This window comes from Aptenodytes patagonicus, chromosome W, assembly GCF_965638725.1.
Source record: "Aptenodytes patagonicus chromosome W, bAptPat1.pri.cur, whole genome shotgun sequence".
In the NCBI taxonomy this organism is placed as follows: domain Eukaryota; kingdom Metazoa; phylum Chordata; class Aves; order Sphenisciformes; family Spheniscidae; genus Aptenodytes; species Aptenodytes patagonicus.
Genome location: NC_134981.1, coordinates 4,532,464 through 4,545,013, shown reverse-complemented (window position 1 = coordinate 4,545,013; position 12,550 = coordinate 4,532,464). Strand labels below are relative to the sequence as shown.

The 12,550-nt window shown below is 43.3% G+C and overlaps 1 protein-coding gene across 2 annotated transcripts in view; it reads right to left on the bottom strand.

Annotated features, from left to right (window-relative positions):
- The window catches only part of LOC143172089 (alpha-2,8-sialyltransferase 8E), a 45,877-nt gene extending 33,586 nt beyond the window's left edge, over positions 1–12,291 (bottom strand). For both annotated transcript variants that reach the window (XM_076361333.1, XM_076361334.1), the window contains exon 1: positions 11,687–12,291. In XM_076361333.1, coding sequence (XP_076217448.1) covers positions 11,687–11,817 — 131 coding nt within the window. In that variant the 5' untranslated portion in view covers positions 11,818–12,291. The remainder of the gene's footprint in view (positions 1–11,686) is intronic.
- Between the last annotated feature and the right edge of the window lie 259 nt (positions 12,292–12,550).

Here is a 12,550-nt window from a genome sequence, read left to right as displayed (position 1 = left end):
AGAACAACTCCCATGAATAATGGTTTGTAGCATTAGGACTGAGTAGAAATCAAGGACGAGACATTTAAAAACACTGACCTGAATTAATTCTGTTCCTAACAAGATTACTGAGAGTTCTACCATTGATTGCAATCAACCTTGAGTTGGGAGATTTCAATTTTAAAAATACAAAATTTTCTAATCCTCTCAGTTGTGAGTCGTAAGTGTTCACACAAGCTGTCTGGCCAAATTTGCAAACAGCCTGAGAAAATAGAACAGAGACATGAACGGCTCCATCAGTACATTTCTTTGGCATATTAAGGTAGTCAAATTCTAACACGTTCCCTCTCAGCACTAACTACCTTTTAACAGGTAAACAAAGAAGAGGTAAATTAAGCTTCTGTGAATCAGAATTGCAATAGAAAAGCACCTGCAGGATGGGAACACAGAAAAGGAAGAGGAAAAGCAGCAGAACAAAGAGGGTAAGGAAAGATTAAAAGAAGGGAAGGAAAGCAGAGGAAATGACTTAGACATAGAGGTCTCCTATGTAATTTAGACAGTTCATGTCAAAGGGTTTAAAGAAAAAGAAAAGCTAATTTTAGGCCTGGGATCATTATCCATGATTACCAATGGTGGAACTCCACCATTTGCTCAATTTGCCCTAATGTTATTTCCTTCTAAAATTAGTACGTTTCCCCAGTGTGTGGTGCTGATGATGACAAGGGAAGACTTTATAAAAGATGTAATAACCAGAAACACTCTTAGTGCAGAGATGCTATGTTTTGCCCATTCACTGTGAGCAAATTTCTCATCAAGGTTTATGGACGTCATTAATCACGGGACTTACCCCTAACAAATAAGAGTATGAGCAATGTTGTGCCTTGCGTTAGAAAAACTCCATTAAGTTGGATGTCTCAGCAATAAAGACCTTGAGCTTCAGGTAAGTGTCAAAGCATATTTTGATCCTAATTGGTAACTGTAAATGTTGAATCAGTATGTGGTCAAATAAACACCGGCGTAATGTAAGAATAGCAGGAGGGGGTGAAAAAAACAGAAAATTAACAAAGCAGCAGCAATTCTGAAGGGTTTGTCAAGACCGGCTGTCAAGAAGCAGCAGGAAGCAAAGCAAAAAGCCTGTTGCCGCAATCCAAACAAGAAACAACTCCTGCACAAGCAGAAGTTTTAATAGCAGAGGATGCCAAACAATTATGAGGTTTTTGAACGATAAGGTGAGAATGAACAAGTGGATAGATTCCAGCAAGAAGCTTCGTATCTGTGCTGCCGTCACACTGAGATCCCACCTCAGGGGTGTCTCATTACCTTTCTAAAGTGCGAAGGCAAGGTGAAAATTCAGCTCAGACAAGAAGGCAAGGCTTTTAAAAGGGAGCTATTCTACTGCTAATAAATGGAGAAGACCCAAAAGACTTTAAGCACAGCTGGCGGTCCTGTCTGGGCTCTAACCAGAGAGCAGGCCATGACCATGAATGCAGCAGAATTTTTTCAGGAGAGATCTACATGCTTTCAAGGCATAAGAGCAGTTTGCTGCAAGTGGCTGAGTAACAGAGTGATCAGCACCTACGGGTAACAAGGACTGAGTGGCAACAGGGACATCATGCAGGTGGTGCGAGCAGAGGGCATGGAAGAGCACCTGCCACTCCAGTGCCAACCCATTCCCCAAAAAACACCAGCTCATCTCATTTAATCGCAGCCAGTAGGCTATTTCCACTCATCTTTCAAGGTGACAGCTACCACTACCCCCATCCTGCATCTACCAGAGGCAGACTAAACCCAAAAGCAAGCAAAAACAGACAGAAACCAATGTCATTTTATATTGGTGAAGCTAAGCCAAAATCTGACTCAGCTTGCTGGCCTACCACAGATGGTCAAGCAAGGGGAAGCAGAGGAGTCTGTAGACTCCTTCTTTGAAGGCGCGAAAGGAAGATACAAATGTCCCCAAGAGCAAGGCAAATTACTTCATTTTCTTTCTGAGGTCCCTCTCTTATTTGTCTTCACTTTTCCTGCTCTTTCTTTCTAGCAGTTCTCATATTCCTTCTCTATATGGATTCTCCCTAGCAAAGAGGCCATTAGGAGGTGACAGCAAGCCCAGCTTTTGTGACTCCAGCTCCTGTTTAAGTTATAAGCTAATAGTATATACATTAATTCTGTATACATCATTAAAAATTTTATAATCATATTTCTACAGGCCTGGTCATGGTGCTGCACTACACTGTTACAAACTACCCAAACACAGAAGCCATATACAGTCCCTGCCCTGACAAACAGACAGTCCAGGCTATGTATAGGCTTCCCAAAGTCAGTGGAAAATCACTTACTTTCACTGTACCTCAGTTTCCCTGTTTCATAATTCTTGTGCCCTTGAGAGGAGGAACTAAGACTTCAGTGTTAAATGATCACGCTACTCTCTTTGAAAATGGAAAGTGATGCCCCTAGCCTACTAACAGGGATGCCACAGAGGTATAGGGAAGTCAGATGGTTAATCTTGCTGAAGTTCCTTCTTTCTGCAAAATAAGGCAAATACGACTCACTGTGTCCACAGGGTGTATGGAAAATAAAACAAAAACAGTGGTATGCATGAATGACCTGCAGATGAGAGTGATTGAAAGCACTCACTAAACTGGATCAGAGAGTAAGAGGCGGTTGGGTAAGAAAGGGGAATATCAGGAAGTCTCCCATGTGACAGACTGCTGCACAAATGAAGACAAGCATAGGAGCCCACAGAGATAACAATAAGAGGAGTTTTGGAGAAAAAACAAGGATCCAGGTTTTTTTCATGCAGGCCAGAAACAGCAAGTTTATTTACACTGCACTTGAAAAGACATCAGAGGGGCTTGAAAGGGGTAAAGCATCCCCTAGGTAACAATGAGATGCTGAGATCAAACCCAACCCAGCAGAGTCAAGACAGACTAGCTTCTGTGTCCAAAAACTCCCCTTTCCTGACAAAAGGGACAGACTCAGTCCCTGAAGACAATGAAGTTAGATGACAAGAGAAAGGCAAATGCTTACTTGAATAATTTAATATCACCTCAAACACTCCAATCCATTTTGAAATAAATATTCAAGGCACAGCAATCTAGAAAGACACAGCACAGATGAAAGAAAGAAACGTAAATCTGCCTGTAGCAGTCCAGGTCCAATTCACCTGTGCTATAATGCCAGAAAAATACCACACGTGCATCGGCCTCTTTCAGTGGAGAGTCCATGGGCATAACCCTACCAGGTACAGCACAAAGAAATAAAACATTTCTGGGGCCAAGTCGTGTACTTGAGCAGGATGCTCTCCTTCTTATGTGAGTCCATACTAAAACTCAGGTTTGCATTCAGTGGAAGCAGAGCTGAATCTGACCAGTCCAGTTTAGAAAAATACTTATTTCTCCAGTAAAATTAGCAAAATGCAAGTTTTAGTCTGGATACATACACATACCTACTTCTGCTCATTGCATTAAGAGACCAATCTTTGCCCTAATGACCTATGGCTTTGCAAGTTGACTGACAGTGGGTGACTGCTGAGCTGATTGCTTGCTATCTTATTGGGAGAAAACCCTTAGAAAAGGCTTTGAAAATGTATGAAAGTATGTGGGAGAGCAGGAATGGTATATTCACAACAAAAGGAAGAAATGAAATAATATGGGTCCCAGGAAAAGCAAAATATGGATGGAGGATGTGGGAAATGGGCACGTCTGGTTACACCACACGCTTGGCCATACAGTATTATAGCAGGGACAAGCTTGGCTCTACACATTAAAGGGAAATTGTAGTAATAAAGTGGTGGAGGAGTATATTTTGACTAGCACAAAGAGCAAAATTGGAAACATGGGTGGGAAGCTTCTGGATTATAACCACTATTATACAGAAAAAAGGTTTTGTTTCATGTAGCACATTTCACATTTGGGTTAAACCTTGTATCAGATATTCACATGCAATGTCTAAAAAACCTGATCTAAAATCACTTCCCAAGAAAGATAAAATAGACTCAACACCAACATTCAACTAGTCTGCTTAAATGGGACAAAGTGTTGACTAAGACATCAAGGTCATCAAAGGATGCCTTTCAAAACAATACAATCTTTCCTTTTCTCATCTGTGGCTGGAAGATAAACATCCAAGGAGTAATAGATAATCTGTATCAATTCTATTTGTAATAATTATTCATAATTAAAATATTATTATTTGTAATAATTAGGCACAGCACAAGGCCCACAACAGAATGAATTGACATTGAGGCAGGTTGTGAACTTTTCAAGAAAAAAGGCCAATCAAGCCCCAAGCACAGAGGCTCACAGGAAATCCCAAGTATTTTAAGATACCAGCAAATTCTGACATTTGAGACAGTAGCTCAGTGCAAAGATACTTGACGCAGCATGGGTACCACAAGCAATCTCATCATAGCATTAGAGATCTGAGTGAGCTAATTGCTTTGCATCTCATGTTTCCAAAACTAATATATTTAGCACCAGGTCAAGTGTCCCTACACTGCACTATATTCTTCTGTGTAATCATACACACAGAGTCCCAATTGCACCGAGGACTCATGCTGAAGACAATGAGCAAAATGCCATTTAGAGTCAATGTCTCTGTATGCAGTATCAGCCACGGGAGTAGGCAATATTCCCTCTCTCCACGCATAGAAGTGGAGGGCGCAATCTCCTCCTACCATTTGTGCAAGCCCTCCAAACTGTTGACTGCCCAAGATTTTCAGCTGGGACTGTGAAAAGCCTAGCCTTGGTTATATTTGTTCTTATGGAAAGTGAGATGAAACCATCAGTGACAGAGATTGCTTTTAAGGTTTTCATCATGAGAACTAAAGCGTAAAACTAACTAAATAAAGAGGACATGGAAGGACAGTGACTATCTGTGGGGCTGATGAAAAAGCAAAATGGATGCAAGCAACGGGAGGCCAAGGATGCCTCAAAGAAATGAGAGGTTAAGTCCGCAGTTTGCCTGAGGGAGGCATGGACTGCTGAGCAATGAATACACTTGAATTAAAAAATGAGAAATGAAATTAAAAAGCAATCAAGGGTAAGAATGAGGCACAGCAAAAGTAAGAAAATACAAAGCTTTACACAGCGATTATGTCTGAACCAAATTCAGCAAGTGTAAGAACGATCAGGAAGCTCCAATGAGGTCAAAAATAAAAGACAATTACCAGGAGGTCTGCAACACTGGCCACAGAGGTCAGCGGTCACGGATGTGATCGCTCACAGCTGGGGTTGTGGGGGACATGGGTGTAGCCCCACTCACAACAAGAAGACTGGCTTCTGGATTTGGCTGTCTACAAACATAGATAAGACTGAACTTTGTACCTGCCCATACATGTAGAGGGCATGCAGCTAATTTTTTCAAAACGACATAAAACATGTTGATGGCAGATTATAACAGAGATGTTTTTGAAAGAAATGCCACAGGGTTTAAACCACTTTGGATGAAAGGGCTTTGATTCACAGCTGTTGAATGCTGGGCGTTGGCAAAACTCAACCATTACTTTGTCATACAGAGGCAACAGATCTGTGTAAAGTGCAGAAAGCGGAGTCAGCCTAGATATTCAGCCAAATATTCAAAAAGAGCTGTTTGCATGGACAGAAGTAGGCCTAGATCCCCACAGAACAAAGTTAGAGACTGAAGCAAGCTGCTACTGGGTATTACATGAATTAGGATTTAATTGTCTCTGTACTAATCAGCGAGGGTAATGGCCACCTTTTGGCTGGTAAACGGGACACCTATAATTCACCACTCCAGGGCAAGAAGCTTCTGAAGAGCTCCTACAGCCCAACATGATTCAAACCCTAGGCAAACCAACGACTCCTGTGCAGGGTGGACTTGTGGGAATTGGATTAGGGACTGCCGGGTGGCCACAGCCACAGCGAAAGGGGCAAGCGTCTGTAGGTCACTCTGTAGTGACTCACATCGCCCAGGGTTTGAGCTCAGGAAGGACCGTGGTGTAACACACCGGGGAATGACACACTCAGGATAATGCAATTTGCACATGTAAAATATTGAAATAACTGACTTCCATTACCTTAATTTACTGTCATCTGGGAAATGGAGAAGGACTGGCAATTCACAGACTAGATCAGCAAGTGTTTTTGCCATCTTAACAGCAGAGGTGCAACTCAGCAATGCTAGAAATAAAACAAGTCTAGAGGGAGCAGGGATTCAAACCCTGCCTGTTTTCTACACCAGAGCCATAGAGAGCACTGCCAGGGAGCTCACGAGAGGAAATAACATACCTTCATGCTCTGGTACTAAAACTTCAGCCACTTGATGCTTTCCTTTAAAAGCAAATGAAAGTTATGAGTCAGAAAACAACTCCAAGTAGCAGAAGGTAAGAATTTGGCTTTGGGACACTTTTCACAATAAAAGTCTCTGTTGCAGCCTGTGATGGAGCTGTGATTGTTTGCAAAGTTTTGCAGAGCTTTAATTCACATGCCACGTGCTTGTGAGCTCTCCCCTTTTATTTGATGTGGGGAGACAGGAGCATTACATAAAGCAACCAACAGCAGCAATGAGAAAGGGAATGGGATGACCAGTGGGGGATGACTTTGCAGGCAGCTGAGTTAATCTACCAGCTGCCTGTCTGTTCTGCCCCCTCCATCCCATTGCCATCTCTCCCCCAGCACAGGCTCCAGTGCTCCTCTGACCTGTCGGGCAGCTGGTTCAGCTCCTTGTCTTTGTAAGGTTAGTTAGGCACGATGGGGATGCCAGCTCCCCAGTTCCCATCCCCTTGAAATGCACTTGGGAATACCCTGTAGCAAGAACAGCATGGCTGGATTCTCAGCTTCTCCTATTATGCTAGACTAGATCTGGTCACTTTAAGGTGATGGCCATATGCCATACATACACATATTGGTGTATATAGCTTCAAGACTTTGCTGTCTCCTGAAGTTTCCAGTGCTCTTCTCCTCTGAAGAAAACCGACCGAAACCAAGACCTGCTCTGCAGCCCCATCAGGGATTCAGCAAGGTGACTCACGGGTCGCATGTCATTTCGCTGGGATAATATTTCACTCTGGTTAGAAATGGAGGGGGCACAGAGCTGTGTGTTGAGAGATGACTCACTAGGTGACCTTCAGCTTACGTCTCTTGGGAAAAATATTTAAATGGAAAGAGACTTTTAACACTGGAATAGATGGTCTTAGGTTACGGTTAACATCTTCACAGGGTGTTATGAACAGGCCAGAGGAGCACATGCCAGGTATGGGGCAGGAGCTCTCAACTGACATGAGCTGGCTGTAGTTCCTCAAGAGCCCAGCCTAGGACAAAATACAACTCAGGCCACATGCAGCCTCTGTACCCACATCACAACTACTGCTGTCGCTGGTATAAGTAAGATATGATCTTGTTTTATAGCATGGTACAGACTAAAAGATCTCTCAAGGTGTAGTCTAGGTTTATTCTCTGTGAGTTTATTCCTTATTTGCCCATGCTGTGCAAAAAATGATCATAAGCTATCTTTCTTATGCGGGTAAGGAAAGGGGTAAAGATGTCTGGGGATTGATTTGCAACTGTTGGATAAAAGCTGCTTCAGAAATACCAAAATGGTGGTATAACCTCAAGTCTGATATTAATTATAGGGTACACACACATAGGAGTGATGTTTTATTCTCATTTAAGAGATGTAAAGCTTTCAAATAATGCAGGCTGCCTGCATGGGAAGGTTTGCTGTTTCCTGCTGTGTGATTCTCTGAGTTATTGTAGTGCCCGCTCTGACAGACCCCAGGGTAATCTTTGTTTAAAGCCTTTAATAGCTTTGAAAATGTGTTCTCCTCACTCGGCTGAAAAAAACAAAAGTTTTAAAGGAGCAGATTCCCTTCTTCAGCTGACTCTCACCCTGTGCAGAAATCAGGCTGTTAAAAGAACAGTATTTAGTGAATTCCCTGTCAATAGAATATTGGTATATAGCAAAGTATTGCTCTGATATTTTTCCCTTGCCAAAGCAGGCAAGGACCGTCCTATTGATCTCTCCCATGCTACAGGTTGGGAGATGAAGACAGGGACCGTTTCAACATTTTTTACTGTACTGGCAGTTTCCTGATGTAATCCAGGATTATTCCCTGCTGGCCAAACAAAAGCTCACAAAAAAAGGCCAGCCCTCAGCTGAGCATCTGATTCAAAAGAAAATTCAGCTGAAAGCCGAACATTGGAAAGATGAGTCAATACAAAAGCAAGCAGCAGCTCTGGATTTAAGCAGAAGTCCACAGCGTTTAACCTACTTTAGCAGATCAATGCAGTGGATTTTTAATCATCACATTAATCCTAAAATAAAAATAATCACCCCAGAGATCCGTATTAAAGTCCCTTAATTATATCTCATTTCATCATCCTTTTTACTCAGGATCAGAAGCTACAGAGACCAGAGTTTCCCGATGTCATTTTCCAGCTTGCAGTTTAACTCTCTCGTTAGGACTTTAGCTGCTACTACGGGGATGAGGCACTGGCCTTGCTGAGAGCACCCACATCCATCCCACTTGGGGTAAAACTGAAAAAGGGAAAAAAAAGGTGGGCAGGATTCTGCTTTCCAGTGACACGGTACAAAACAACAGGGGAAGGAGCAGAGAACATTATATGGTGGGTGAAAATTGTGTGAATACCTAGAAATTCAATCTCTATATTCTCCCCTTCTTCCAGCAATGCCAGGAACTCATTAATATCTCATTAAGGGGAAAGAGAGGACTTGACCAGAGGCTGGGCCCCTTATCAAATTTCACCGAGCAGAGTTTATTTCCTGGAGCATGCTCTCCCGCCTGCAGTCCTGCCATCCCCACAGCCAGGCTTTGGGAGCATGGCCGTGAGCAAACGCAGGACCACGAGCCTCCATGGCACCCTCCATGGAGAGCTTCAGGCGGGTTTTTATGGCAATAAAACCAGCCCATTCCCTGCTTGTAAGGGCAAGTGGCATGGCACAGCTTACAGCCATAGAGCTAACTTTCCCATCTTTCTCCCAGAAAAGGGTGCCTTTGTCCACACCACTTATTGGGACCAGTCTCTAGTCTATGCTGTCCCCTCCGTTGTGCCCAAGCTGCTTGTTTTAGGTCAGATTCCCCCTGCCTTGCTGGCCTTTACCCATTTCCACCATCTTCTTGCAGAGACAAACGCTAGCCCTGTGTTATATTTAGGCTTAAAAGCATTGTACATTTACTGGAATAGTACTTTAGGGCAATTTTCAGGTTTCTCTGAATACACTAGGGAATTTTTTCCCACTGCCTTGGGAAGAGGCCCAGAGGCCTGTTACTGTTGCAGATGTTGGGATGCAAGCAAAGGCTATCATAAAACAAGCAGTATGTTGAATCCTAGTGAGTAAATGGCTTTAGGTTTAGGCAGCGTCCCCAGGCTCCAGCTTGGCAAGCGGCACCAAAGCTATAAATATCCCACTTCCCCTCTGCAAGGATGCTCTCCAAAACCACCAGCTCCACCGTGGTCCCTGGAGGTGCAAGCTGTAACGTGTCCAAGGAACCTCACAGCCGGCATCAGCTTCTAACAGGGGACTTAACACCGGAGGTTTGTGAAAGAAAAGACTAATTAAAGGTTACAGCTACCCCTGCACGGAGCGGACTGGCAATCAAACTGCCCAGGAATGGTCACCATAACATACTACAGGGCATGAGAGTGAGAGAGGGAAAGAAAAAGTGAAAAAGTACCTTCATGATAATATTATGGTAACGATGTAAGCTAAATCACCTTTCTATCATTAATAACTGACAGCCTGAGACTGCCACATCCTGCTTTTTTATTTCCATGAAAGATGGGAACTACCACTTCCCAGCAGAAAGGAGTCAAAGTGCTTTTTCTCTGCACTGAGTCGGGGGGAACCCTCTTTGAGACTCTTTCATGTGATAAAAAAAAAAGGAAAAGAAACAAATCATTACAAGCTGGAATAAAAAAATTAAATAAACAGTATTTTCTAGTCAAAGTGTCAAAACGTACGCACATCTCCCTGCTTGAGCCCCTTTGATGGCAGAGTGCTCAGAATCAGACTTTCTCCTAGCAAGCCTGGGAATTGGACATCACCCTTTTTTGCATTCCCTGCAGCCCGCTGATGACAGGAGAGGCTCCCTGGGCACGAGGCAGGACAGAGACTGGCCACAGACATCACTCAGTGGAAGAGTTTTAGTTGCATCTTCTCACCATTTTATCTTTACTTTGCTATTTTTCATTTCAATCTATACTTTGGATTTACTTTTCATTGCTGTAATCCTGTTGCAGTCATTTCAAGTTAGAAAAGCAAGTATTGGTAGGGCTGCAAGGCCTCTAGCACAAATAGGAGAAACTGAGAAAATAAGGCAAGATGAGACCTGAACTGGTCATAAAGTCATCCTCTCAACACCAAGGCAGCTCGGTACTACCCTTGTCTACCTAACAGGTTCCTGAAGCCCCCAAAGATGGAGATTTTATACCTCCTCAGGTAGCCTTATTCTTTAAAAGTTTCCCTTCACGGTTAAAGCCAAGTTTTTCCTGCTGCAACTTAAGCCCATGACTTCTTGTCACCTCGTGAGTCTTCACAGGGATGTGTTTATTACCTTCCTCTTGGCAGAAATAGTCTGGGTGTGTCAAGACAGTTGTCATATCTCCCCTCAATTTTCTCCAAGCCAAACACAGGTGTTCTACACCTCTGCTTATTCTTGCTGCTTTCCTTTGGCTCCTTCCAACTGAGTCACATCTTGCTGGAAATGAGGTGCCCAAAACCAGACAGAGTCCCCCAGCCAAGGCCTCACTGCTAAGCAAGGCACACAAATTGCTCTGTGGATAAACTACAACACTCCTGTCTATACGTATTAATATTATGCTTGCTGTTCCCCCCCAGCAAGAAACATTTGCTGATTTGTCAACATTTTGCTTGCTCTTGGCACAAGGCAAACAACCACATGAGTTGCAAACCAGGAAAGAACCAAACCATTGATCTCTTCTGGCAAAATGCAGCTAAATTCCAATAAAAAATTCCACAGCAGCTGCCTACACTACTGAAACCCGCTTACCTCAAAGCATGTAAGAGAAATATTCCCCTTTATAAAATCATACAAGCTGTAACACCTCAAACTAGATTTAAGCAAAATAAACTCTGCATGGGTCAAGGTTAAACACTTGAAGATCCCCACTGGTGTTTGCTGTAAAAAAGAGAAGTACCATTTTCAGATCAAGGACTGATGTGCTCTACAACAAAGCAGTCTCAGCAGTAATTCATGAGAATACAGCAGTGAAAAAATAAAGTGCTCTCTCTGTTATTTGGAACACTAATATAGCCACTTTGATTTTAGGAATTGCATCGGCATGTTTGTTTCTAAAGACATTAAAGTTTAGGCAACGAGCATGCTGCCTTAATTCAACCTCTCAAGCTATTTCAGCTGGAACTTACATAGGGTGAAAAGCCTATCTGGCAGGGTCTGACCGGGGCAAATGCTCAGATGGTACAAGTCAGTCTAGCTTAAGTTAAGTAAGACCCAGATTTTTACAACAGCTGAGGACTAGAACACAATCTAAGAAACACACAAATTGTTATATTCTGCCTAACATTCTCCTTTATTAATAATCTAACAGACATTACAGATGCCGGATGCATCTTCCCAGATTGACAAGAGATTAATATTGTCAGCACACCACCAAGAAGTGGTTTGAACCGGTATAATGGTATGGCTGGATCTCTGTCTCCATTCAGCCCCATCAGACAACTTTTCCTGTTCCCTCAAATCCCCCCTTACCTTTTGAGATAGTTTCTCCCATAGAGGATCTGCTGCAGCAAGGTGACCACGGCAAAGGCGCAGATGAATATGAAGAACAAAGTTCTGTTTCCCAGCAAATCCCTGCTTGACGAAGGGTCAGTGTATCCCATCCTTACGAAAAGCCACTGAAGCTCTGCTGGGTAAAATTCAGTTCATTGTCACCTTCATGCCCTTTTTGCTGGGAAGCGGAGGGGAACGCTCGCTGGCTTTTCTCTGAGCAATCCAAGGACAAGGTATTCCATTGTTCGGCCCTGCTGCCCCTTCCTTGCCCCTTTTGGATGTTAGCTCCAGGATTGTGTGCAATGGCTTGCTTCCACGGTAAAGTTTCCAGGAGATTCAGACGTGGGTAACATCTAAAATCATCTCTCAGAGCTCTTTCAGCGCAGGCAGCCTGTGCTGTGCAAGAAGCATTCTGTTCCCTCTAAGCCTCTCTTGAAAACCCGCTGCTAGCAATTATCTACTTCAATCCCATTTTCATATTCCAGATGGGGGAAGCTGCAAATAAACCAGAAAACTGCAGCCAATGGCAAACACAGGGCTCCGGCAACCCGCGTTGGAAACACATAGTCGTCAGCTCTTCTTTGCTTCTGCTCAGTGATTCCAACGAAATGTGCTTGCAAGGAGACGTGACTGGGGTGTGCTATTATTGAACAAGCATGTAACAATCATGAGGATTTCATTCAGTCCCCTGCAAAAAACAACAGCAGCAATCTGGTCAGACTAGCAGGAAAGCTGCATTTTGTGTAGCAGCGTGCCGTCCGTACCGTGCCTTTGGTACCGTAGCATTTGCATGCAGAATGCAGTGCCTTTAGTCATAGACCACTCACTATTTGGGCTCCTATA